This window comes from Myotis myotis, unplaced genomic scaffold (genome assembly GCF_014108235.1).
Source record: "Myotis myotis isolate mMyoMyo1 unplaced genomic scaffold, mMyoMyo1.p scaffold_m19_p_20, whole genome shotgun sequence".
Lineage (NCBI taxonomy): Eukaryota > Metazoa > Chordata > Mammalia > Chiroptera > Vespertilionidae > Myotis > Myotis myotis.
In genome coordinates this window covers 13,132,067-13,159,958 of record NW_023416325.1, presented here as the reverse complement: position 1 = coordinate 13,159,958, position 27,892 = coordinate 13,132,067, and the positions used below count along the sequence as shown (strand labels likewise).

The window sequence follows — 27,892 nt, the reverse complement described above, 5'->3', positions numbered from 1 at the left end:
TTCTCTAGTATCACCTCAAAGGCTATCCAAAGGTATCCAAATTGGAAAATTAGGTTTTGTATTGATCTGAATAGAGCACCCCTGGGATAGACAGATACCCTGAGCTGAGCTTTGACCCTGCCCTTGGTCTACAGATCCTTGATTTATTTGACACTGATTTCCTTACCTCTAAAATGGGGAGCATGGTGCCTCCCCAAAATGGTTATTAAATGAAAACAGACTGCACAATTGTGCCATGAATGTTACTTTCCTTCTTTCTTTCATCTGAAAATTATGACTACCAAGTTGTTCATTTGAAATACTGAAAAACTCCTAGTCTTACACCACTGGCAATTTTACTGACCGATAGAGCCATGGCCTGTTTATCCACAGTGTTCTGCTTACCAAGTTTAAGAGTTCCCGAAGCATTTCTAGTGGAACACTGAACTCCTTATATGTGACGCCATTGAAAAGAGGAGAAACTGAGAAGCTGGAACTGATGGTGGAGAAGTAGTAATCAGGATCCAGGGCACTCCCATCGGGTAAGTAAGAAACTGATGGAAAAGAAAAACAGATAGTCAGTCACAGTAACATGTGACCGGGATACTTCCTTAAGCTGATTCCCTCAATAACCAACTAAGACATAGACTCTGCTTTTGTTTTTACTCCAATTCCTTGTTTTTTAATTAAGAAGTAAAGGCTGGCCCTAGCCGGTTTGGCTCAGTGGATGGAGCATCCGCCTGTGCATTGAAAGGTCCCAGGTTTGATTCCAGCCAAAGGCACACGCCTGGGTTGTGGGCACAATCCCTAATAGGGGGTGTGCAGGAGGCAGCCGATCAATGAGTCTCTCTCATCATTGATGTTTCTATCTCTCTCCCGCTCTCTGAAATCGATAAAAATATATTAAAAATAAATAAATAAAATTAAAAATATTTTTTTAATATATTTTATTGATTTTTTACTGAGAGGAAGGGAGAGGGATAGAGAGTTAGAAACATTGATGAGAGAGAAACATCAATCAGCTGCCTCCTGCACACTCCCTACTGGGGATGTGCCCGCAACCAAGGTACATGCCCTTGACTGGAATCGAACCTGGGACCCTTGAGTCTGCAGGCTGACACTCTATCCACTGAGCCAAACCAGTTAGGGCAAATGAAAAATATTTTTAAAAAGAAAAAGAAAGAGGCTCTTTTAGAAAAAGAAAAAAAAAAAAAGAAGTAAAGGCTACATTACAAGTCCTTGGGGAGTGATGTCTCGCACTGGGGTGTTTCATGTCAAAGGCTCAGATATAATCATGGCCTAATATTTTCAACATAGACAATATAACAACATATGGGAAGAAGAAAAAGAATTACACCTTTTTAAAGGTTGAGAGATGTGGAGGACCACAGGGCTCCAAAGATTTACTGCCAAAATTAGAACTAAAATGCGAATTACTAGAAATTTCAAAATCAGAACAAAAACAGTCAATCGTCCAAAACATATTAATAATAAGCCCAAAAGCATATAATCATTTGAAAATCCATTATTTAAAAACAATGATAGAAGACTATGACTGAAAAATAAATAAGCTTGTGATACTTTCATATTAGACGTATGATATCAATCTATAAAGAACCGAATAGCCGAGGCCGGTTTGGCTCAGTGGATGGAGCGTCGGCCTGCGGACTGAAGGGTCCCAGGTTCGATTCCGGTCAGGGGCATGTACCTGGGTTGCGGGCACATCCCCAGTAGGAGATGTGCAGGAGGCAGCTGATCGATGTTTCTCTCTCATCGATGTTTCTAACTCTCTATCTCTCTCCTTTCCTCTCTGTAAAAAATCAATAAAATAAATTTAAAAAAAAAAAAAAAAGAACCGAATAAATTTTATGACTTTTTTTGAGCACTGGAGCATGGAAAAAGCAAGGAACTGAGTTTACTCCCATTGTGTAAAAGCTGGAGTACAGTTCTATGATGCTGGTGACACTGCTGACCTAATTAAAGGTGGATGGGTCCCAAGAAAGCAAACCAGCGACTTAAAACAAAGGGGATGTGGTGGGCAATAATACTGAAAGGAGCGGAGATGCTGGAGGCCAACATAATAAATGCTCATTAAAACAGGGAATGGCACCCTCGCTGGTTTGGCTCAGTGGATAGAGCGTCAGCCTGCGGACTGAAGGGTCCCAGGTTCGATTCCGGTCAAGGGCACATGCCCAGGTTGCAGGCTCGATCCCCAGGAGGGGTGTGCAGGAGGCAGCCGATCAATGATTCTCTCTCATCATTGATGTTTCTATCCCTCTCTCTGAAATCAATAAAAAACATTAAAATAAATAAATAAGTAAATGTGTGACACTCTTGAACAGGCCCATGGGCTGTTTTAAAGCCTGTGAAATCATTTGATCTGGCCCTGCCAAGGCATTAGTGTTGAATTAAATGTTTGATCAAATATAGCAAGTTAATTTTTAAGTTGATAATTTTTTATGCCCCACAAATGATATTATAAATATCCAAATGGCCTTGGCAGAAAAAAGGTTCCCCAACGCTATTCTAGATGCATGACAGCAGAGCATTAGTGTTACCATCCCTGGCATCACCGTAGTCACTATGAACCTGTTATCCAAGTGCTAGGTCAGTATGAGGTTGTGAAGCCCACCTTCAAAGTAGTGAAAGGCGGATCCTCCAGGGGAGCTGGGAGGGGGCATCCCCCGTTCAGGGCTGACCTGAAACACACAACCATATTTACAGATCAGAAAAGGCCAGTCAAACCTCAGATTTGTCTTAGACAAGGTTCTCTCTGCCAGCTCAATAGTAGCTAGACTTCAAGTTGTGGTTCAGGGATCACCTCCTCCATGATACCTGCCCTACCTACAGTGCTCTCTACTATATACCAAATCATTACATTCTTCCTGTTTAGACAAACATTTTATATCTGATGACTAAGCTGAATTAGTCTTGAGTTTCGTGTCCATCTTTTCTCCGTGAGTCAATTAGATACTTCTTAAGGGCACCAACTGTCTCCCACCAGGAATAGATTTTGGCACACACTTGCTAAGAAGCAAATACTTCATGATGAGGAGATGAAATCACTTATAAATTGTAAAGAGGACAAAGAAACCTTTTATATTAAAGAGAATTCTAGTGAGAAGATTTTGTTTTCTAAGTTTTCTCAAGCTACACTCAAGTGGGCCTTTCCCCCATGTGAGCAATTCACAAGCCCTCTCTCCTCTGCTCTCGTCCAGGAGGGCAGCCGCACCTGAGAGATGCTGGACACGCTGCTGGTCTTCCTCTTCAAAGTGCCCTCCTGACACACGGTCAGCAAATTGCTGGGGAGGATGGAGCGGAAGTCATTGAAGGAACGCCTCCGAACGCCTTCCAGCTCCTCCGGGACTCGGAGGGAATGAGGAGGGATTTTGGGAAAGAGTTTTGAGAGGAGCGACTCTTCTGTGTTGCTGTAACGCCCAAATGCTCGTGAGATTCCAATCAGGCATGGGATTGCATATTTGCAGAGGTATTCTAGAAGACAAAGTAAGAATGTTCTTATACCAACTTGTAACACTGACTCACATCTCACAACCCACCCACTAACGACTCACAAGAGTCAGGATAAGCCACCGCAACAGGGTCAACCCCAAAGGCTGACCGATGAAATTTTAATCTGGCATGAACAGTAACTTCAGACTATGTCTGCGTCACATACAACTGGCTTCTTTGGGAGGTCTTGGTCTATTCATGACACATCCAAATCATTTGTAAATGTAAGTCATGTTATCAGGCAGCTTTACTGTACTTAAACAATGTATTTATCGCTCCCAGGATCATACTGTTAGCTTTACTCTAGTGGAAAAATGACCTTTGGAAGTCAGACATGTTATAGATAAGAAACATAGGCCCAGAAGGATGAGGTGACTTGTCCAAGGTCACTCAAAAATTTTCAGGTGACATAGCTGTCCGCGTGACTGACATGTGACCTCTTAGCTAACACACAACAAAAACAATATAGGAAGGTTTTTAATCCATGACGTATATAGGGTAGTAAAGAACAGAAAAAAAGACTTGAGGAAAAAAATAACCACAAAACCATTTTTAAAAAGCCTTGGATCTATAATTATACCTTTTTCTTGAATCTCCAAAGCCTGGCACATTCCCAAAAGGACATGCAAAACCTGCAAAAGTGCCTCTAGGATCTGTAATAGCCAAGAAAACAGAGAAAACTTATAAGCCAAATCAGAAACATGTTACAACATTAGTTCAGAATTAGAAGGAGCTTCAGACATTATCTTGTTCAACCTCATATCTGATACATAACTCCACACATGAAAGCTCTATTGAGGGGCCAATCAGCTGACCTTCCAGGAACAGAAACCCTCCCTCCCTGGGCTGGTCCAGAGTTTTTCCTAACACTGGGCCAATGTTGTCCTCCTGGGACTGGCTTGCACCCACCAGCTATTGGGGCCGCTCCTTCCTCCATATTCTGCAAGCGGATGATAGACCCCTGAATCCCTTCTCATGGCTAAATACCTCTAATTCTTTCCATTCATTCCTTATGATCACAAGTCCTTTCCGATGCTAATTGTAGGCTTCTGATTTTACTGTAGTCCACTGTATCAGAAACTGTCTTGAATTGTAGTGCTCAGTATAAAATTCATTAATATTCCAGGGATGCTGTGACTCACTGAGTAATCACCAAACTCAACACAGATTCTGGACTTTCATGTATGTGTCATTAGCTTTCTGGCAGCTGCTTTACACTGCTGGCTCCATGAGCTCACAGATATATAAAATAATTAAATCTTTTCCACACATGCTGCTCCCAAGCTATGCCACCTCTATTTGCATAGCTGGTATTTTTTGCCTGTCACTGATCCCTATAAACCTCATGGTATAAACCTGAGTTCATCATGCTGGTTGTTTGTTAATGCCTCAAATTATGTTTTTTACAAATGAGGCCAACTTGCTTCCCGATCTTCATTCATGGACCTGGCTCATTTTACTTCAACAGTAGGGGGCAGGCTACTGGAAGCTCCTACTGAGCTGGCACCTCACCAGTCACCATTTGGGGTAGTCCTTTGGACAGCTCCTTATTAATTGTTTTGATGCTCAACACATTTTCCAGGATATCAGGAGAGGACTTTTCCATTGCCTTGATAAAGACCAACTAGACTATATCCACTTCATTTCCTTCTACTAGTACCAGTCTTAGAAAACCAGGAAAAGAAAAGAATGAAGTGGGTCTGATATGACTTGTTCATAATCAAGTCAAATTTCTTACATTTTGCTAATATTAAATGATGCTACCTATGAAGACTTGAAAGTAAATATTTTATCCATTTCATATATTAAAATGATGCCCTTGTCTTCAGTGTTAACCTCCCTATTTTGATGTTATTTATAAAAAAGCCCTTACTTATAGCCTGTTAACTTTTTAATAATATGTAATTCTCACATATATAGTTACCTCCTTAACCAACCTACAAATAAAGAACTTAAACTAAGAAAGAAAGAGGTAGAAATACTAACAATAAAATCTATAACTGAATATAAGGAAAGGGATATTAAAAATTAAGAAGCAGATACAAAAAACTCAAAAAGCTTAGCTAGCTGAGAACATTTAGCATAGTGGCAAGCAACCAGACACTCCTGGGCAGGACCTGAGGATGGATAGCAACATATAAAAATTGATTTTCAAAAAAAATAATTCTGATTAAGAAAAAGTCTAGAGCCCTAGCTGGTTTGGCAAAGTGGAGAGAGTGCCAGCCTGCGGACTGAAGAGTCCCAGGTTCTATTCCGGTCAAGGGCACATGCTTGGGTTTTGGGCTCGATCCCCAGTGGGGGGCGTGCAGGAGGCAGCTGATCAATGATTCTCTCTCATCATTGATGTTTCTCTCTCTTTCTCCCTCTTCCTTCCTCTTTGAAATCAATAAAAAATATTTTTAAAAAAGAAAAAGTCTAGAAATTATAATCATATTCTTTGTTTAAAAAAGAAACAGCCCCAGTTGGTGTTGCTCAGTGGTTAGAGCGTCAGCCTGTGCACTGGAAGGTCAAGAGTTCAATTACAAGTCAAGGGCACATGCCTGGGTTGCAGGTCTGATCCCCTCCACCTGGGGGGATGGGGCAGCAACCAATAGGTGTGTCTCTGTTACATCTATGTTTTTCTCTCTTTCTCTCTCCTCCCACCCCCTCCCTTCCATTCTCTCTAAAAATCAATGGAAAAAGTGTCCTCACTTCTTGGATGAGGATTTAAAAAAAAAAAGTATGAAACATTTAAGTAATATTTCCAATAAAATAAACTAAGACCAAAAAAATCTGAGCACTTAAAGGATTAGCTTTAACTATCTAGAAAAGTCTTTCTGTGAAAGACTTTAATACCCATCATAGTCAGGAAAATGAGCTGCCTCTGCCTTTTGCTGCCTACCTCACAGGACTACTTGGAAAGCTGAATGAGATCAGACTCAAGAGATCAGTGGGTAACCGGGAAAATACTATAAGCAAAGTATTAAATATTTCTTAGGTCTACTATTAATAATGTGGAATAAGTCAACATAAATAATCCAATCACTTCAGATTTGGTTTTTACTCTTGTCATCACTTTGGGACTCTTTCTGATCTTATAGAAATGCAAAACAATCAGCCATACATTTACCTCATCCCTAAGTGAAGGGTCCCTGTACGCCACATCAGACAGCAAGGTTACCAAACAGAAGCTGAAGCTCTCTGCAACTGGGAGGACACCTGGAATCAATAAAGACAGAAATCAGATTGTCAAATAGAGACACTGGGCCACACCTACTGGCCCCCCAGTTCAGTAGTTGCTTCTCTCATATGGCCTGCAAGCGACCCGTTTACTGTGGTGAACGCCCTCGCTGAGATGAATCTCAGAATAGATATGGGCCCAACATGTTTGCTGAGAATACTCCTTCCTTTTTTTTTTTTAATATAATGTTTTGGTTCAATAAACATAAATGGCCCTAACTGGTTTGGCTCAGTGGATAGAGCGTTGGCCTGCGGACTGAAAAGGTCCCAGGTTCGATTCCGGTCAAGGCATGTACCTTGGTTGGGGGCACATCCCCAGTAGGGGGTGTGCAGGAGGCAGCTGATTGATGTTTCTCTCTCATTGATGTTTCTAACTCTCTATCCCTCTCCCTTCCTCTCTGTAAAAAAATCAATAAAATATATTTTTTAAAAAATACAAGAGTGAAATGTTACCCAATAATTGGAAATATCTCCAACAACATTCCCAACAATCTATAATAATAAACGCGTAATATGCTAATTAGACCAGACGTCCTTCCAGACGACCTTCTGGACGAAGCTGGGGCTGCGAGGGAAGCCCGGGTCCTGGTTGCCAGTGGAAAGCCAGTGCAGGCAGCTAGGGGAAGGAAGGCCTACTCTTGCACAAATTTCGTGCATCGGGCCCCTAGTGTTCCAAATAATGCTAAAACTTCCATTCTAATACCAGTCCATGTATACAGAAGTATATTTGTTTTTAAATAAAATAACAGAAAAATAGAATCAGTATCTACTGGTATTCTATTTCTTCCCAAATTAGATAACAAAGGTGGAACAGATGTTTGACTTTTTAGCAATGCTCTCTCTATTTAATTTATAGTCCTTTAAATTCCAGGACACATACATAATTTGGGGTCTGTCAGTTTTAGGCATATGGGATCACCAGAAATGATGAAAACCCAAAGATCAAGAGGAATACAGGAATACAGGAATCCCTCCAACAAAAGGACAGGGGCCTTCTTTACAGCCACCAACCCCTGCTGAATCTGAAGGTGGGCCTCAGGCATGCCTCAGAGAGAGACATTACAAGGAAACTTCAGTCTCGTGGATCATGAACTCTAAAATGTGGGAGGTCTTCAAGCTGGTTTTGGAGTCTTGAGAAATCAGTATACAAGAATATCAGTATTTTAAGCGTTTAGCACAATGCTTGGCGTATAGTGGACCTATGTAAATATTTCAGAAGGGAGAGAACAAAAATAAGGAGGGCGGAAGGATGAAGGGAGGGGAGGGCCATGGAAGGAAAGAGGGAAAAAGATGGTCTAACTTTTCCTTTGACCTTAAAGAAAGATCAAAATAAAATACAAATATGAATACATTCTACTTCTAAAGGTACAAAGTTTAACTGATACTTAGCAACAGCAACAAAGTCATAAAAATATTTATGGTGCACATGGGGTTGAGTCCTGAACATCCATTTCACCCTTCCTTTTTGGACCAGCAGCAATACAATTTGGAGAACTGCCCTCATTCCAGGAGTGAACCTATTCATCTAAGGGCAACAGAGACTGGTTCAGGGACAGGCAGGTGAACAATTCTGGCCAATGAGACATGAGAAACATTCCTGAAGGTCTCAAAGTTCCTGTTCACTCTCAGAGTACAATGGAAAGCTGGCTTGGTCAGCCCTGACCTCTCCCTCCATCAGCCATGGGCCCTGGACAACAGTGAGTAGCACGGCCCCCTGTGGCTGCAGGCAGGCAGTTTTCCCACAGCCAGGAGTAGAACCATCTAGAAGCATCCTAATTGATATGTTAGTATAACTGAACACTTGATTCTTACAGACAATGAACATATATATTCTTCCTTGCATTCAGGGAAAACATTATATAAAATTACCTCTGCCTTTCCGAGCTGTGCTTTCTTCTACCCAATACACTTTTGGAAGACCTTTAAGGAGTCGAAGAAGGTAAGGAACCACAGAATCTTTGTGCTTAAAAACAAAACAAAAAAGATTATGTTTAATAAAATGTGACTGGTAGCTTTTTAGCATAGATTAAGACCAAAGGAAAGAATACCCATATCCTAATCATCTCAAAGATGAATATTCACATGGCGTCACACCCTTCCTGTCTGCCACAAGTGCTGAAGGGAAGGGCTAAAACCTGCCCTTGTGGAGATGAGTGCCCAGCCTGGCTCTGGCCTCCTCTGGGGGGCCAGGCCCCCATGAGGCCCTCTCCAGAAGAAGTGCACACATTCAAAACTGCCTTCACTAAGAGGTGTTCAGACTGCCCCAAACCCTTCAGTGGGCCCCAGGATCACATCCTCTGGACTGGAGAGAAGCTCAAGCTCACTAAACTTGGTGATACTTCCATTGTTCATGGCCCTTGGTTGTTTTGGGGGTGTTTTATTTGCTTTAATATTCTGCTTCATGTTTCTACTCTCGAATTAAACATGAGACTTTATAGCCATCATTAGCCAACGAAAATGTACTTTCTTCTAGTTTCCATACCAGCCAATCAGTATATGACTTCATAGCCTTACATTATTGGCTCTTTTGGTTGTTTACAGATGCTCCAGTTAAAAATTAGGTTAGTGTGCTCCAGAGGAACATTATTTGATGTTCTAAAATGTTGAAAAAACGTGGTGGTTTAATACATGGGTGCAAGTTCTGTGACACTCCTTCCACTGAAAGGTAGAGTTGAATTCACCTCTCCTGGAAAACGGGCTGCCTTAGAGACTTGCTTCTAGTGGATCTAGAGCAGCGGTTCTCAACCTGTGGGTCACGACCCCTTTGCGGGTCGAACAACCCTTTCACAGGGGTTGCCTAAGACCATCGGAAAACACACATATAATTACTTATTGTTTTTGTGATTAATCACTATGCTTTAATTATGTTCAACTTGTAACAATGAAAATATATCCTGCATATCAGATATTTACATTACGATTCATAACAGTAGCAAAGTTACAGTTATGAAGTAGCAACGAAAATAATTTTATGGTTGGGGGTCACCACAACATGAGAACTGTATTAAAGGGTCACGGCATTAGGAAGGTTGAGAATCACTGATCTAGAGGGTAGTACATATGAGACAGCCTTCCCAGGCTAGGTTAGAGACAGCAGAGCAGCTTCCACCTCGCTCTTCCTCTGGACACTAGCCCTTGGGTCCCAGGCACTATGGTGTGACACAATGACATAGCTCAGGTCACATGGAGAGGCTACATCCATAGAGGTGACCTTGCCAAGAGCCCCAGGTAAGGTCCCAGCCAACAGCCAGGATCAAATCCCAGACATGACATGAATAAGCCTTCAGGTGATTCCGGCCTCCAACCTTCAAGCCACCCCAGGTGATGCCAAATGGAGCAAAAACAGTGACTCTTCTGAGCTCTGTCTACATGAGGGGGAAAAATTGTTGTATTAAGCCACCAAGTTTTGAGGTAGTTATGCCACAATTGATAACTAAACAGAGAACCTTCTTTGGTGAAAACAAAACAATTTATCCTCTAGGATAAAAAGGAGCTGGCTACATCTGTCCAGGATCCTAGTACACTAGGATATAACAAGCACAGTACTCCAAAGGACCCTGCAAGACACGGCCCCCTGCATAGGATGTGTCTAACCACTGTGCTGTATATCTGCCAGTAATATAAAATACTGATATTGAAAGTCAACTATAATTAAAAATAAAAATTTAAAAAGAGCCCTAACCGATTTGGCTCAGTGGATAGAGCGTTGGCCTGGGGACTGAAGGGTCCCAGGTTCGATTCCAGTCAGGGGCATGTACCTGGGTTGTGGGCACATCCCCAGTGGGAGATGTGCAGGAGGCAGCTGATCGATGTTTCTCTCTCATCGATGTTTCTAGCTCTCTATCTCTCTCCCTTCCTCTCTGTAAAAAATCAATAAAATATATTTTAAAAAAAAATTAAAAAGAAATATACTTGATAGTCAGGGAATATGTGATACAGAATTCACTTTTTTTTTTTTTTAATCCTCACCCGAGGACATTTTTTCCATTGATTTTTAGAGAGAGTGGAAGGGAGAGGGAGAGACTGAGAGAAATACTGATGTGAGAGAGAGACACATCGATTGGTTGCCTCCCACATGCCCAAGACCAGGGTTGGGAACCTGCAACCGAGGTACATGCCCTTGACCAGAATCAAACCCAGGACCCTTCAGTCCATAGGCTGATGCTCTATCCACTGACCCAAACCAATTAGGACCAGAATTCACTTTTTAAAAAATATATGTTTGTACTGATTTTAGAGAGAGAGGAAGGGAGAGGGAGAGAAACATCGCCATGAAGGAGAAATATCGATCAGCTGCCTCCCGCATGCACCCCAACCAGGGATAGAGCCCCAAAACCTGGGCATGTGCTCTGACCAGTAATCAAACCAGTGACCTTTTGGTGCACAGAACAACACTCAACCAACTGAGCCACACTGGCAAGAGCAGAATTCACTTTTTGTATTAAAATATTTTATATCCAGCCCTAGCCGGTTTGGCTCAGTGGATAGAGCGTCGGCCTGCAGACTGAAGGTTCCTGGGTTTGATTCCTGTCAAGGGCACATGCCCGGGTTGTAGGCTCAATCCCCAGTAGGGGACGTGCAGGAGGCAGCAATCAATGATTCTCTCTCATCATTGATGCTTCTATCTCTCTCCCCCTCTCCTTCCTCTCTGAAATCAATTTTAAAAAATTTATATCCAGCTGAAACCGGTTTGGCTCAGTGGATAGAGCGTCGGCTTGCGGACTGAAAGGTCCCAGGTTCGATTCCAGTCAAGGGCATGTACCTGGGTTGCGGGCATATCCCCAGTAGGAGATGTGCAGGAGGCAGCTGATCGATGTTTCTCTCTCATTGATGTTTCTAACTCTCTATCTCTCTCCCTTCCTCTCTGTAAAAAAATCAATAAAATATATTAAAAAAAAAATTTATATCCAAAATGTATAATAAAACTGTAGGATTAAATATATTATTTTGATCTTAAAAAATAAAAGGCACATTAACATGTAGTCTAAAACAATTTATATATATCACAATTTTGAAAAAGATATTATATCAAAACTATATCAAAGAATATAGTTTGTGGTTACTCTGAATCCGATTGATGAGCATTTTACCTGAGATTGAAAATCAAGTCCGCTCTAGAGCAGCGGTCACCAACCTTTCAGACCTCGCGGACCACTAGTTGGCAACCGCTGCTCTAGAGGACACACAATTACTTCACAAAGCATTTTTTTAAAGAGAGATTTTATTTTATTCTATTTTATTTTATTGATTTTTTTTACAGAGAGAAAGGGAGAGGGATAGAGAGTTAGAAACATCGATCAGCTGCCTCCTGCACACTCCCTACCAGGGATGTGCCCGCAACCAAGGTACATGCCCTTAACCAGAATCAAACCTGGGGCCCTTCAGTCCACAGACCTACGCTCTATCCACTGAGTCAAACCGGCTAGGAAAACACAAAGCATTTTAACTAACTTTCTGGCAAACAAGCAAACAAAAAACCTAATTTATTCACATAGTTCAGAAAACAAAATTTTGTAAGGTGTACATTAAAATGTCTCATTCCCATTAGTTTCATCTACTCTGTCTTGCCCACTGCTAACCACTTTCATTAGGCTTGTATGCATTCTTCTAATACTGCTGTAGGTAAACATAAGCAGGTAGAAATTAAAATTCTAATTTGCCCCCTCTTTTATACGGCAGAACACTTTTAATTTAGTAAAGACTTACCTGAAGATCAGATTCAATGAGAAAAATGCCCAATGCAATCACTGCATCTCTCCGCCTTTCATCTAATTGGAAGATCCCATGGAAATCTACTGGGCACATACAAAGCAGCTTTTGGACCTAGAAAATGAGGCCAAAAAAAAAAACCCATAGTTTAAAATTTTACCAATCCACATTCAGAATAAACCAACACCATAAAAGGCCAGTAATTTACATAACCAATAAGCCAGTTTTTCCAATTTTCCAAAAGATCATTAAAAAAAAGACATCCCCAGCTTCTAAAATTATCGTACATGTGCCCCCCAAACACACAACACTGAGGAACCTGGGAGGAGGGTTACAATGATGTATAACAGAGGAGGTAAAGCACAACAGATAATAGTTGACACCTGCACTTTGGTGTCGGGATAGCCCGCAGTCCCCACATCCCAGTGGTACCGATAAGCAGGTTACCCAAACCTACCTACAGGCACAGTGCTTCTCCTTAAGGCTCTTTAAAAATCAAATGTGTGTAAAGCTCTTCAGACTGTACACAGGCCCTAACCGGTTTGGCTCAGTGGATAGAGCGTCGGCCTGCGGACTGAAGGGTCCCAGGTTCGATACCGGTCAAGGGCATGTACCTTGGTTGCAGGCACATCCCCACTAGGGGGTGTGCAGGAGGCAGGTGATCGATGTTTCTCTCTCATTGATGTTTCTAACTCTCTGTCCCTCTCCCTTCCTCTCTGTAAGAAATCAATAAAATATTTTAAAAAAAGAAAAAAAAAGACTGTGCACAGCACAAAGTAAGTGCTCAGTAAACCATACCTAGTGTTACTGGATATGCCATAATAGTGGTTAGCAGAAGGCAAGCAGGCAATAAATCAGCAACTTACTGAATAAATGGAAAAATTGGAATTGTCTTCAAAATTACTGTTGTAAACAGTAAATATCAGACATAAAGGATTTATTATAAATAGGAAAAAAGATGATCTCAATCTTGAAAATCTCTGCCACAAGAAGCTCTTTAACAGAGCATTCACACACACCAGGAGGCCCTTACCTTGCGGTTCAGGCCACAGACCCAAAGAGTAGTCACTGATATTCATACGATCCTGATGGGTTGTTTTTCTGTTTGTTTGTTTTAAATTCACCTTTATTGTTAAAAACATTACAGATGTCTGCTTTTTCCCCCCCATTAACCTCCTTCCCCCCTTCCCCTTGCAAGCCCCCTCCCCAGGCCTCCACTGCACTATTGTCTGTGTTCACTGATTATGCATATACTGATAGAATGTTTTAATGGCTAAGGAAAGTGTAGTGCTTGACATTTACCCTGAAAATGCATCAATTTTTAAAAAGAAATTTTTAAAAAGAAAGCAAACTATTTTTGTTTGCTTGGATTTCAAAAGCATTAATATAAAGGGACAACACAAGCTTGAAAGAAAAGCACCTTCTAACCTGAAGAGAGCCAATAGTCTTTGTCCCAGCAATGTTCCTTCCAGGAATGATTGTAAAGAGATAATTAGAGCCTTCACTGGTTTGGCTCAATGCAATGGTCGGCAAACTGGGGCTCTCGAGCCACATGCGGCTCTTTGGCCCCTTGAGTGTGGCTCTTCCACAAAACACCGGCTCTTCCACAAAATACCGACTTCTGCGCATGGGCCACGAAGTTTCAATCACACTGTACGTGCGCGCCCCCCCGTGGTATTTTGTGGAAGAGCCATACTCAAGGGGCCAAAGAGCTGCATGTGGCTTGCGAGCCACAGTTTGCCGACCACGGGCTTAGTGGATAGAGCACTGGCCTGCCAACTGAAGGGTCGCAGGTTCGATTCCAGTCAAGGGCATATGGCTGGGTTGCAGGCTTGATTCCCAGTAGGGGGCATGCAGGAGGCAGCCAATCAATGATTCTCTCTCATCATTGATGTTTCTCTCTCTCTCCCTTTCCCTTCCACTCTGAAATCAATAAAGATATATTAAAAAAAAATAACTAGGAAGTGTTGTAAATAGTAATTGAAAATCAGAAATAATATATTTAACATTAGGAGACTAAATGATTCAACCAATTGATGAAATATTAGGTTGAATCATATGAAGTAAATGGTATTCAAAACATTTCTGAACTACAAAAACAAAGCTTTCATAAAGTTTAACCTAATACTACAGACATCAAAAATAGTGTTTTTCTGCCCTGGATGGTTTGGCCCAGTGGATAGAGCGTTGGCCTGAGGTCCAAAGGATCCAGGATTTGATTCCCGTCAAGGGCATGTACCTCGGTTGCAGGCTCCTTCCCAGCCCAGTCCCTGGTCAGGGCGTGCGCAGGAGGCAACCAATTGATGTGTTTCTCTCACATCGATATTTCTCTGTCTTTCCTACTCTCTTCCACTCTCTAAAAATCAATGGAAATATTATCTTCTGGTGAAGATTGAAATAAATAAATAAATAAATAAGAATAGTGTTTTTCTAAAAATAAGCAATGACAGAACAATGCTCTAAATGTTCCATAAAATCACAAGAGAAATTATCTGAATTACCATATACAGAAAAAAATACTGGTAAGAAAATATATCAAAATGTTAATAGTTTTTTTTGTTTTATTTTTTATTATTTATTTATTTTTAACAGCAACTGGCACAGGCTCTCATTGCTGGGCGGAGGGATTGGCCCCATTACTTTTCTTTTTTTTTTTTTAATTCTTTTTTTTTTTTTTCCCATTGATTTTTTTTTTTTTTTTTTTTTGATGGAGTGAAAGGGAGGGGAGAGACAGAAAGAGAAACATCAATATGAGAGAGACATCGACTGGTTGCCTGCCACATGCACCCTGACCAGGGCTGGGGATCAAGCCTGCAATCAAGATACATGCCCTTGACCAAAATTGAACCCGGAACCCTTCAGTCCACAGGCTGACACTCTATCCACTGAGCCAAACCAGCTAGGGCTCCCACTGCTCTTAAGATAAAGTCCAGCCTGGCCAGCGTGGCTCAGTGGTTGAGATCCAAGCAATGAACCAGAAGGTCATGGTTAGATTCCTGGTCAGAGCACATACTCGGCTTGTGGGCTGATCCCTGGTGTGGGGCATGCAGGAAGCACTAATTCTTTATTGTTTAAAGTATTACATAAGTCTCCTTTTCCCCCCACTGACCTCTCCCCAGCCACCCCCACCCCTGTGTGTGTTTTTTAATGGTTTAATTTTGTTTTTATTTTATTGATTTCAGAGAGAAGGAGAGGGAGAGATAGAAACATCAATAATGAGAGAGAACTGATCGGCTGCCTCCTGCACAATCCCTACTGGGGATCGAGCCTGAAATCTAGGCATGTGCCCAAACTGGGAATCGAACTGTGACCTGCTGGTTCATAGGCTGACACTCAACCACTGAGCCACACTGGCTGGGCATCAAAATATTAATAGTTTTGAGAGGCAGGATGACCAGTGGTTTTACATTTCTTCTTTGTGCTGTTTCATATTTGCCAAAATATGTTCTTGGGGAAAATATTACTTATGTAGTCAGGATAAACATCCAATAAGTTAAAATAAAAAACATATACATATGAAGGGGGGCAGAAATCCATGCTGTTTTTAAAATTAAACGCTCAGGCAAAAGAGCATAAAGTAATAACAAGAAAGAAACAGAAATGCTAAATTCCTACTTTTCCTTAGTGTTCCTTCACAAGGAGAGTGCCTCACAACCACAGGGAAAAACAGAAAGAACTGCGGACCAACCACACTAAAGTGATCCTTTCAGAGGCCCCAGCCACTTCCACCAGAGAACCATGTTATCTTGACAGAAAGAGTAAAGTCTCTCAAGAAACATCCCTGTAAATAAGATGTGGAAAGAAGGTAGATTCCTATCAAAATGAGTCAGTGTGATGCAAACAATGTTGATTAATGAATCAACAGGTAACCAAAGAGAAGAGTCTGGGGCCCTGTCAGAGTCCATGTACTTTGACCTGTCCTGCGCAATACGTATTCAGCACCCAGCTTGAACACACAGAAGACACACTGGGCCTCAGATCTAATGTGCTAGAAGACAGAATGGAGACTCAGAAACTCGTCAAAACTGACACAACCTCACCATTAAATATGGAAAAGATGTAATCATACAAAAAAAGATAACTTGCCCAGCTGGTGTGGCTCAGTGGTTGAGCGTCCATCTATGAACCAGGAAGTCAGGGTTCAAAGTCAGGGCACATGCCTGGGTTGCGGGCTCGATCCCCAGTAGGGTGACATGCAAGAGGCAGCTGATCGATGTTTCTATATCTCTCTCCCTCTCCCTTTCTCTCTCTCTAAAAAATCAATAAAAATATTTTTTAAAAAACCTTTAAAAAAAGGATGACTTGTCAATATTTCCACATGACACACACATATGACATTTAAAATGTTAAATATTTTTGCTTTCAGTCCCTTTCTCTGTCCCTAGAGATTGCTCTGGGGCAGGGTAAGGATTGTGTTTTGTTTTTCTGTTGTATATAAATAAATCTAATCTTGACAATTTTTAGGACAGTGAATTGCCCATGGACTTTAGAGTTAGACCCAGAGTCACATGCAGGCTCTGGCACAGCCCATTTGAGTGACACACTGATCCTCAGCTTCCCTGTCTATACAACAGTCCTCATGGAGCTAAATGTGAGACCTGAACTCAGGACTCACTTCACAGTACATGATAAACATTGTCCATGCTACTGCTCTTCAATGATGTCTTTCAAATGCCTTATAGAAAAGTTAATCAGCCCTGGCTCAGTTGGCAGGAGTGTCGTCCAGTATCGTGGGTTTGAATCCCAGTCAGGGCACATGCTTAGGTTGTGGGTTCTATCCAAGTCAGGGTGTGTGTGGGAGACAACAGATGTTTCTCGCTCACACTGATATTTCTCTTCTCCTCTCTCTCCTCTCTGCTTCCTCTCTCTGTAAAAATCAATAAAAACGTCCTCTGGTGAGGATAAGACACAAGCTAATCAAGTTTATGCCTTTAACGCATTCATTTACCGAGCACCTATTTCATGGGAGATGCTGCCTTGACTACTGTGGATGTAGAGTAAACCAGGAAGACTGGGCCCCTGCTCTCATTCTAGACTTGAACAGACAAACCAGGTGAATATCAGATGAGATAGGGTAAAAACAAATACAAATTTAAAATAAAAAGTTTAATTCTCCAATAGAAATAGCGAAGCCATCCTCTTTCCTCCTTTATCTTCGTTCATTTACATTTAAATTCACCATTTCACATTTCTATGAAATGTACATAAATCCTTTTGAAGACTAGATTAGCAATTTGTAAGCTTTATGACCTGGGAATATCTTTCTCCAGAACCTGGAGGCCTTCTTTTGGAATGTAAATATCACGGCAGCGAGCACCCCTATCTCCCAGTTTCTGTGGGAAGGTAGGAGCCTAACTTCAGTGGGCTCCTTGCTCCAAGTTTCAAAACAACCTTCTGTTATAAAAATGTGTAGAAGTTTAGCCTTGGCTGGTGTGACTGAGTAGGTTGGAGCATCGTCCCAAAGATGGCAGATTTGATTCTTGGTCAGGGCACACACCCAGGTTGTGGGGTGCATACTGGAGACAACTCATTAATGTTTCCTCCCTACTCCCCTCTCTCTTTCTCATCAATAAAATAAAATAATATGCCCTCAGATGCAGATGTTTTTTCTTCTGATTAAATCCAATTAGCTATCACAGATCGCCACTCCAATTACAAGGTAAATGAACTATGTGACAAATGGTGCTGTCAAGTCCCCTTAGTGAGGCCCCTTATTTTATTTGTGTGTGTTTTTTATATTTTTTAATTGATTTCAGAGAGAGAGGAAGACAGGGAGAGAGATACTAGTAGAAACATCAATGATGAGAGAGAATCACTGATCAACTGCCTCCTGCACGCCCCCAACTGGAGATCGCAGGAGGCAACCAGGGCATGTGCCCTTGACCAGAATCGAACCCGGGACCTTTCAGTCTGCAAGCCGATGCTCTACCCACTGAGCCAAACTGTTAGTTTTGGTTTACCTTGAACACATGTATGTGTTGGGTTGTATCTGCTTGGCTATATAGTAGGGTGAGATTTCTTTTTGTTTTGCAAATTTCTCAGTGGATTGCCTGTGATGCATTATCATGTTTGGGTTTAATGCTTATTCAATAATAAAAGTTTTCTCTCTCTACTGCCTTTGTGGAAAGTATTTCTGGGTTGGGAGATTTTGTTTTTAATTTTATTTCCCCAACAATAGTGCCCCAACAAGACTACTTTTTTAAAAATATATTTTATTGATTTTTTTACAGCAGGAAGGGAGAGGGATAGAGAGTTAGAAACATCGATGAGAGAGAAACATCGATCAACTGCCTCCTGCACACTCCCTACTGGGGATGTGCCCGCAACCAAGGTACATGCCCTTGACCAGAATCGAACCTGGGACCCTTCAGTCCGCAGGCTGACGCTCTATCCACTGAGCCAAACCAGTTAGGGCCAACAGGACTACTTTTGATGGGGTGATCAGGGAAAGCCTCATTAAGACAGTGCCCACTGCATTGGGACTGATGAAGGAACCAATCAGGACAAATCAGGAAAGAGCATTCTGGCAGCGCCATGGGAAAGGAAGAGCAGGGTTGCCTAGAAGTCCAAGTGCAAGCAGAGACAGCCCCACAAGGCCCCACAGGCCAGGTTGGGAGCATGGATTGTGTTCTAATAGCAACGGGAAGCCAGAGCCACTGAGCCTGAATGACTCAAGTTTAGAATCAAGGTTTAGAAAATCCCTCTGGTTGCTACAAAAAGAATGGATTTTGGAGGACAAGGGTGAAGGCAGAGAGACGGGCCAATAGACCTCCAGTAGTCCAGGCAGAGCTGGTAGTGACCAGGACAAGCAAAACCAGAAACAGACCAGCTCAAGAAATGTTTCAGAGGAAGTTTACAGACTCCGTGATGGACAGCATGCAGAAGTGAGGGAGATTATTTTACTTGTCTCTTTGTCACACTAAAAAGCACCCAAAGACGGACATCCAGGACATGTGAGGTCTAGAGACATTCCATACAAGGATCAAAGGAATGTTTGGCCTGGAGACCAACCAGGCTGTAAGTAAACACAAGCGAAAGCAGGGACAACCCCACATGTATTTGAAGGGTTCCAATAACATCATCAGTAACAGCAGCTACCCCACTGTTAACGTTAGTTATTAGCACACTTGTCTGCACACTAACCTGTAAGCTCCTCGAGGGCAAAAATCTCCTCTTATCTTTGTATCCACATCTCCTCCACTGTGGATATGAATGATAACAGACACCCTCGCTCCTGCCCAAGCTGCACACCCTGCCTTCTATTCTTACCTATTGCCCAAGCTTCACTCTGACCAATGTGGCAGGTTCTCTTCTCAATCCAGCCCTCCCTGGCACTTGTCCCGAGGGCAGAGGCAAAGATCTCCTCCCCAAGATCTCCTCCTCTATATCAAATGTAAGGAACGATTTCTCCTCACAGAGCAGGTGTTCTGGATGTAGGTAAGGTATCTAGGTCAAAATTAAGCTATAATAATAGCATTACAAGCTGGCTAATTAAGCAATTATTTTAAAAGCATACAACTTTTATTATCTGACACCTCTGGGAATAGTCCTTCTAAAGAAATAAAATTCCCTGAGAATTAGAAATGAAGCTTTAAGTATTAGTGGTACTTTGTTAAAAACATGTCTAAAAATATTCTTTTCTCAAAGGTACTGTTCCTGCCCTAACCAGTATGGCTCAGTTGGTTGGAGCTATCATCCCGTACACCAAAAGGTTTCAGGTTTGATACCTGGTCAGGTACATGCAGAAGGTGACCAATCGATGTTCTCTCTCACATTGATGTCTGTTTGTCTGTCTGTCTGTCTCCCCCGCCTCCCTCTCCGCCCCCCGCGCCTTCCTCTTCTCTAAAATGTCCATGTATTGATGAAGGGATAAATAAAATGTGGTATATGCATACAATGGAATATTGCCCATCAGTGAAAAGAAATGAAATAGTGATACATGCTCCAGCATGGAGGAACCTTGAAAACATTATGCTAAGTGAAAGGAGTCAGTCACAAAGGACCACATATTGTATTATTCCATCTATCAGTGGATAGAGCATCAACTGCAGACTGAAGGGTTCTGAGTTCAATTTCGGTCAAGGGAACATGACGGGGTTGCAGGCTTGATCTCCAGTAGGGGGTGTGAAGGAGGCAGCTGATCAATGATTCTCATCATTGATGTTTCTATCTCTCTCTCCCTCTCCCTCCCTTTCTGAAATCAATAAAAATATAAATAAATAAATAAGTAAATAAATAAATAAAATGTCCAGAATAGGCAAAACTACAGAGACAGAAAGTAAATTAGTGGTTGCCTAGAGCTAGGGGCTGAGAAAGTAACAATTCAGGGGAACAGGGTTTCTTTGGGGAGTAATAAAAATGTACTAAAATTTATTGTTGTGATGGATGTACAACTCATAGAGAGAAAATAAAAAAGACCTAACAGAACACAAGAGAAATCAACAGATCCACAATTATATTTGGCAACTTCAGCATCCTTCTCTTAGTTGCTAGAATAAATAGATGAACAATCAGTAAGGTTACTGAACACCTGAAAAACCTTCTTGACCTTACTGATACCTATAGAAAGTGCCACTTAACAAAAGCAGAATACACATTCTTTTCAAGTACAATTGGAAAATTCACCAAGTTATATCTTTTTTTTTATATATATTTTATTGATTTTTTACAGAGAGGAAGGGAGAGAGATAGAGAGTCAGAAACATCGATGAGAGAGAAACATCGACCAGCCGCCTCCTGCACATCCCCCACCGGGGATGTGCCCGCAACCCAGGTACATGCCCTTGACTGGAATCGAACCTGGGACCTTTCAGTCCACAGGCTGACGCTCTATCCACTGAGCCAAACCGGTTTCGGCACCAAGTTATATCTTACATATACTGTGTCATAAGACAAATCTCAATAAATTGAAATGAATTGAAATCAGAGGATGTTTTCTGACTGCAAAAGAATAAAATTAGAAATCAACAGAAAAAAATCTATAAATCCTTCAAATGTTTGAAAACTAAATAATATGCTTCTACATACCTCAGAATAAAAAAAGAAATCGTAAGGAAAATTAGAAAAATATTTTTAACAGAATAAAAAAAAACATCTTACAAAATTTTTGTGGAACACTGCTAAAAGCAGCATTTAGAGGGAAATTTACATCTTTAAATGCTTATATTAGAAAAGAACAAAGATCGAAATGCCTGTGATCCTGTAATTACAAGTTCCCCAAAAGATCTTACAGACTATTTAATCCTAAGTAAGAAAAAAAATCTACTAGACAGGCACTTTAACCAACTAACAAGAAAAATCTAGGAAAACAATACCTAACGTTCATACTAAATGTAATATTCACAAATCTATTTAAAGTGGTCTTAAAATAGTTCCATCTCTATTCGAATCACAAATGACATTTTTACTTACTAACATTTTAAATGCTTCACCAATCCCCTAAAAGCTATAAAATGATTACGCTGTTTTTAGGATAAAGATGAAAATCATTCCCATCACGTGCCCTGGGTGATAAAGCCCTGCCCACCTCCTCAGCCTGTTTTTGTTCCCCCTACGTCCCTAAGCTGCAACCACTGTAGCCTTTCTTAAAGCCATCAAAAGAGTAAAAAATTTTCCTACCTCTGGGCCTTGCACAAGCTGTACCCTCTACTAGGAGTATTCTTTTCTACACACTTCGTTGGCTAACTTCTACTCATCCTTTCCCAATGTTTAAAATCTTCCCTGATATCCACATAAATCAGGACCCCATTTTTTCTCTCTCCTCACACCCATTTACCTTTTTAAAAAAATTGAGACAAAAGTCACCGACACCATTTACTTTTGCTTTGTGGCACTTGTTACCATTTTAAATTCTATTTACTTGCAATTCTTTGTTTAATGCTTTTTTTGTCTGTCTCTCTCCATGGTAAACTCCATGACAGCAAGACCATGTCTATTTATGCATCCCTCTAATGGGCCTCTTCAGAGCCGAGCACAGTGCTTGGCACACAGCAAGCGCTCAAAGATTTATTATATGAATGAATGAATGTCACCAGCTTTTGCTGTTATATTCGTATAACTCCTGAATCCAGGCTTCCAGACCAGCTCTAAAAACAAAAACATTGAGGAAAACACAATGGCTTTAGCAGCAAAGATACAGCATCTCAGAACTCAATAAATAAATGTAAGAACTGAGGATTTTTCCTCAACCCTATATTCATGTGTCAGTTTATCACACAAATAAAAGTAGTATTCTGGTTGGTTTGGCACTGTTCACAAAAGGCCAAGGATTTTTTTTTTTTTTAATTGATTTTTTACAGAGTGGAAGGGAGAGAGAGATAGAGAGTTAGAAACATCGATGAGAGAGAAACATCAATCAGCTGCCTCCTGCACATCTCCCACTGGGGATGTGCCCGCAACTCAGGTACACGCCCTTGACCGGAATCGAACCTGGGACCCTTCAGTCCGCAGGCCGACGCTCTATCCACTGAGCCAAACCGGTTTCGGCCCAAGGATTTTTCCTAAATGCCAAATTACGAGACAGAAGCAAATACAAAAACAAATAAATATATAAATAAGACTACCAGGAAAATGAAGTGCATAGATAAATGTCAGCAATTAGAATCAACAACATGAATAGCTGCTGGTGAAAGGGCCTGAAAGCAACCACTGGGTACAAACTGCAAACACAGACAGCAGAAAAGAGAATCTGCAGTAGAGTCAGAAATAGAACATTTCTGCCCTCTGGGGGAGCAAACAGCTGGTGATGCATCAATTCTGAGACTCCCTAAGGCCATCGATATCAACAATCCAGCCATAATAATCTTAATACACATCACTCTCAGGCCCTGAAACATTCAAGGGCTCTTACCTGTCTCATCAGTTAAACCCAAACTCAGTCTGGGCCTGCATATCGCCTGCTTTCTTCTCCAGTTTCATCTCCACTCTCCCCTTTAAATACACTATTTCTGCTGACCCTGTTGTTCCTTAAACCTTCCCTACTTAAAATCTCAGAGCAAAGTAACCTCCCAGCAAGAGCCTACAACCTTTTCACTTTTAGAGCACATTTCGCTTTTTTACCTTGCATTACATTTTTCACATACCTGTCCAGAGCCATGGAGAAAAGGTTCTGCCCCCCCCCCCCCTAAAAAAAAAAATTACACTCACTCACACTGCAGCAAAGTGTGAAACAGCTAAATATCCTCCCTGGGGATTTTTATTAAAAAGTCACTTAATGCACCCTAGCCCGTTTGCTCAGTGGTTGGAACGTCGGCCATGGACTGAAGGGTTGCAGGTTCAATTCTCGCATGTACCTGGGTTTCAGGCTCATTCCCTGCCCCTTGTCAGGCCTGGGGAGGGGTGGGGGAGGCAGTCGCTGTAGATATTTCTCTTTCTCCCTCCCCCCTTTCCAATCTTCTGAAAAGCAAGAGAGAAAATATCCTCAGGTGAGGATTTTTAAAAAAAGAAAAAAGAGCATAAAGTGAATACAGCTATATATGGTTAAAGACTGAAAGGGTATTCTAAGAAATGAAAGTTCTGATGAGTTTTTATGGGCTAAGTTGTGCCCCCTCCCAAATTCACATATTGAAGTCCTACTCATTCAGGTACCTCAGAATATGACTGTATTTGGACACAGAGTCTGTAAAGAGGTAATTAAGTTAAAATGAGGGTGGGCTAGTCCTACCACTCTGACTAGTGTTCTTAGAAGAAGAGATTAGGACACAGGCAGGAACAGAGAGAAAACTATGAAGACACAGAGAGAAGATGGCCATCTACAAGCCAAGGAAAGAGGCCTCAAAAGAAACTAACACTGCTGACATCTTCATCTTGGATTTCTAGCCTTTTTTTTTTTTCCTGTGAAAAAATAAATTTCTGTTGTGTAAGCCACTATGGTACTTTATTATGGCAAAACCCTAGCAAACAAATATAGTTAATGTAGCATGTTTACAGGTAAAGATTTTTTTTTCCAATTTCTTCCTAAAATATTTTTAGACTTAATAACAATGATTACAGTTCTAGCAGCATGATACCCTTTGCTGATGCTCATTGTCTCTCCTCTCACTCTCACTCTATGGAGGGTTATTTTTAACATGGCCTCACAAAGGAAAGGGAGCAAAGATGGAAAATTTTCAGTTGCATGCTGCTGAAAAAATACCATTATTTTTACTCCATGGCAGACCACTCTAAAGGACAGACTGGATAACCATGAACTCCAGAAAGCCCACTGCCCTCAGCATCTGGCCACACATTCCTCCAAGTATAGGTAAGAGCTAGCCAGCTCATCTTCTGCAGAACATCTGTCCACCAGGGAGAGTCCAGCCTGTCCCTAATGCCGAAGTGCATTTAAACATCAGATCAATCGTTAGCTAAGACTACCTCGAGATTCTGGCATTCTAATCGAAGAAAAGAGAGGATATTTTAGGACACGGGAAAGGACTCTGACCAAAGCCTCCTGCGGGTGAGAAGAGGAATGGAAGGGCAAGAAATGCTGCCTGCTCTGCAGCTCTACCCAGAACTCTCCGTGCCCCAGCGTTTGGGGTGCATTAGTATGGACAGTACAGAAGAGGAGGTAGAAACAAGTCACCTGATTTCCTGGACACAGAGAAGTATAACCTGGCAGAGCCAGGAGGAAGCTTGGCAGGGGCAGTTCAACAACATCATGAAGACAGGCAGGCATATAGATTCAGAGAGAGGGAGTCTAGACACCAACCCTATGTGGAGATTCCAGTGTACATGGGCCTTCTTTTCTTCTCTTATTTTTTTCGCTTTCACCTTTCACCCAATGGGGAGAGTGTTGAGGACTAAGTGGAACATGGTCTAGAGGGCTTCACTGAGGGTGTCCTCAGAGTTAGATGTAACCCTGGGGGTGGGACTCAGCACTGAGACTCCAGTCTTAGAGGCAGATGAGCAGGAGAAGGTCAAAGCTCAGATATGGATCAGAGAATAGATGCCCAGGGCTCTTGGGTTTGGCTCTCTGAACATGGCAGGAGTCTGATCACCAGACCTGGGAAACAAGAGAAGATGGAGGACTTGCAGGAAGTCTGACTTGTTGTTGGTCACCTGAGCCACTAAATTAGGTCTGTTCCTTATTTACCTGCCTTAGCATATACCAATTAATAGTAGGTGCTCAATAAATGTTTTCTGAATGAAAGAATGAATCAAGTAATTAAACAAAAAATAAAACCCACTTGGTTTCACAGCCTGGGATTAGGGTGAAGTAAACCCAACTGTGGCATATAGAGGGACAAAGACAGGGCAAGTTATGTCCTTAATGTGCCGCAGGTGCCGTTAAAAGGATGTCAGGGCTGCCTGAGTTACCAAGGTCTGAGCTGAGATGTCAAGTCTAGTTCAGAAAACAGCCTTTCTTGGCCCTGGCCAGGTAACTCGGTTGGTTAGAGCATCAACCCGATACGCCAAGGTTGTGGGTTTGATCTCTGGTCAGGGCACATACAAGAAGCAACCAATGAATGCATCAATAAGTGGAACCACAAATCAACGTTTCTCTCTTTCTCTCTCTCAAATCAATAAATTAAAAGAAAAATCAGCCTCCTCAGGTCAATCCTATCTGGACTAAACCTTTCTCAGTCCAATGCCTCCTCCCTGGAAAAGGGAGAAGAGGAAAAATAGAAACAAAAAAATGGTAAGAGCGAGATTTGTCAATACTGGTCTCCGCGACCCCCCCCCCCCCGCCCCCTTAAACCTCCATCTTTATTATCCCAAATGAGTACTCAGAAATTCCTTTATTCTTAAGAACCTCAAGAAGCTTTTGCTTAGGAATGCTAAGGGCTTCTTTTTGATAGCTGTAGAGTAGGAAAACGTAGTAAGCAAATACTACAAAACTAAATAGTCACCACTGCTCTTCCCCTACTGTCAGACAATTCTCTTTCCATTTGCCAGAAAGCTATGTGGGGAAGAGAGAATCCCATCCCTGCAACACTAACATACTAGAGCAGTGGTTCTCAACCTTGGCTGCACATTAGAATTACCTGGGAATCTTTTTAAAATCCTGATTTCTGGGCCTCATCCTCCGGAAATTCTGTTTCTTTGTTACTAATGTTGTGGCCCCACCCCATAACAAAGAAACAGAATTTCCGGAGGATGAGGCCCAGAAATCAAGATTTTTAAAAGATTCCCGGGTGATTCTAATGTGCGGCCAAGGTTGAGAACCACTGCACTAGTGAGACTCATCACACACTGGTAGAGGAAGAAAGCTTATGTTTACTGTTCACCTACTCTGTGCAAGGCACTTTAGGCCTGAAGTCATTTAATCCTCAAGAACCACTTCATTTCAGAGATAAAGAAACGGGCTCCGAGTTGAAGCAACTTGTCTAAGACAATGCATACTGAGTGAGTGCAGGGACCAAACTTAGGTCTGGCTAAAATCCACGCTCTTCCCACCATCCCCGGCACACCTTTAAGTTGCCTTTCACCTTTCTCCCAAGATAAGGATTGCTCCGGCCTAAGTTCTTCTTCCTCTGAAGCAATCCCCAGTTCAAGTCTCTGCCCACTGACAGTTCGCTCCTGCTTCCCTGCCACGGTAAACACACGACCTTTTCCCCAACCGAAGGCCCCCTCTAGTGTCACCGAAAAACAATGCGCAGCGCATTTGCATCTCAGAAAGCACTTTCCGAGACACCAGTTCATCTGCCCTTCACGACAATCCCGTGAAGCGGGCAACGCAGGTGAGAACAACCCCCATTTTACAAGCAAGGCATCTCTCCAAAGTCACGGAATTAAAAGCAGGGAAAGTCGGGAGCAGAGACCCAGATGTTCACTCTGGTCCTTTAACTCTTGCCACTGCCCCTCACTGCCGCCCCCCGCCCCAGCGATGTCACAAGGTGTCCCCTCCGTTCGAACCCCGGCCTGTATTTCACACGCCCCTCCCACGCCCACCCACCCACCGCAGCGCCCCCGCCTCTGCTTCCACGCCGCCCACTCCCCCTCCAGCCCGTCTCTTTCCAACCCCCTCCGCCCACAGACCACCTCGGCTCACGACACCCCTCCCGTCACAGGCAGTACGCGACCCCCTTCTCGGCCTCCTGCAGACCCTCGCTCAGCTCTTTCCCCCCAGCCCCCAGCCCCATTGGCGCCCCAGCCCCCTTCTGTCAGCCGGCGGCCGGGTCGGCCCAGGCTACCTTCTCCAAGGATGCAGGTCTCTGCACGGCCAGGGAGCGGGCCAATGACAGGACCGTGTTGAAATAGAAACCCCGCGTGGCGCTGGAGCCGGAGCCCGAGCCCGAGCCGGAGCCGCAGCTGGAGCCGCCGCCTCCCCGGGCCGCCGCCATCATCACGCGCACAGCGGCGCAGCCCGCCGGCTTCCCGCACCGGCCCGCGAACGCCGGAGCTCACCGCGCAAGCGCGGCCGCATCCGGCTTCCCTACCACGTGACCTCTCTGTTGCCGAAATTTGTTGGGGCGTGGCCGTGGGCGATCCCACCACTAGAGGGGGGAGAACAGCCTTGCAATAGGTCGGGCGGCGCACGCCAGGCGGGGTTCCC

At 42.6% G+C, this 27,892-nt stretch overlaps 1 protein-coding gene across 1 annotated transcript in view; it reads right to left on the bottom strand.

Moving 5' to 3' along the window:
• PI4KA (phosphatidylinositol 4-kinase alpha) overlaps positions 1 to 27,757 on the bottom strand; it is a 96,799-nt gene extending 69,042 nt beyond the window's left edge. The window contains exons 1-8 of the mRNA XM_036353508.1: positions 27,531 to 27,757; positions 12,415 to 12,531; positions 8,578 to 8,671; positions 6,599 to 6,687; positions 4,070 to 4,142; positions 3,212 to 3,471; positions 2,612 to 2,678; positions 385 to 533 (exon numbers count right to left, since the gene is read on the bottom strand). Coding sequence (XP_036209401.1) covers positions 385 to 533; positions 2,612 to 2,678; positions 3,212 to 3,471; positions 4,070 to 4,142; positions 6,599 to 6,687; positions 8,578 to 8,671; positions 12,415 to 12,531; positions 27,531 to 27,683 — 1,002 coding nt within the window. The 5' untranslated portion in view covers positions 27,684 to 27,757. The remainder of the gene's footprint in view (positions 1 to 384; positions 534 to 2,611; positions 2,679 to 3,211; positions 3,472 to 4,069; positions 4,143 to 6,598; positions 6,688 to 8,577; positions 8,672 to 12,414; positions 12,532 to 27,530) is intronic.
• Positions 27,758 to 27,892: the final 135 nt, after the last annotated feature.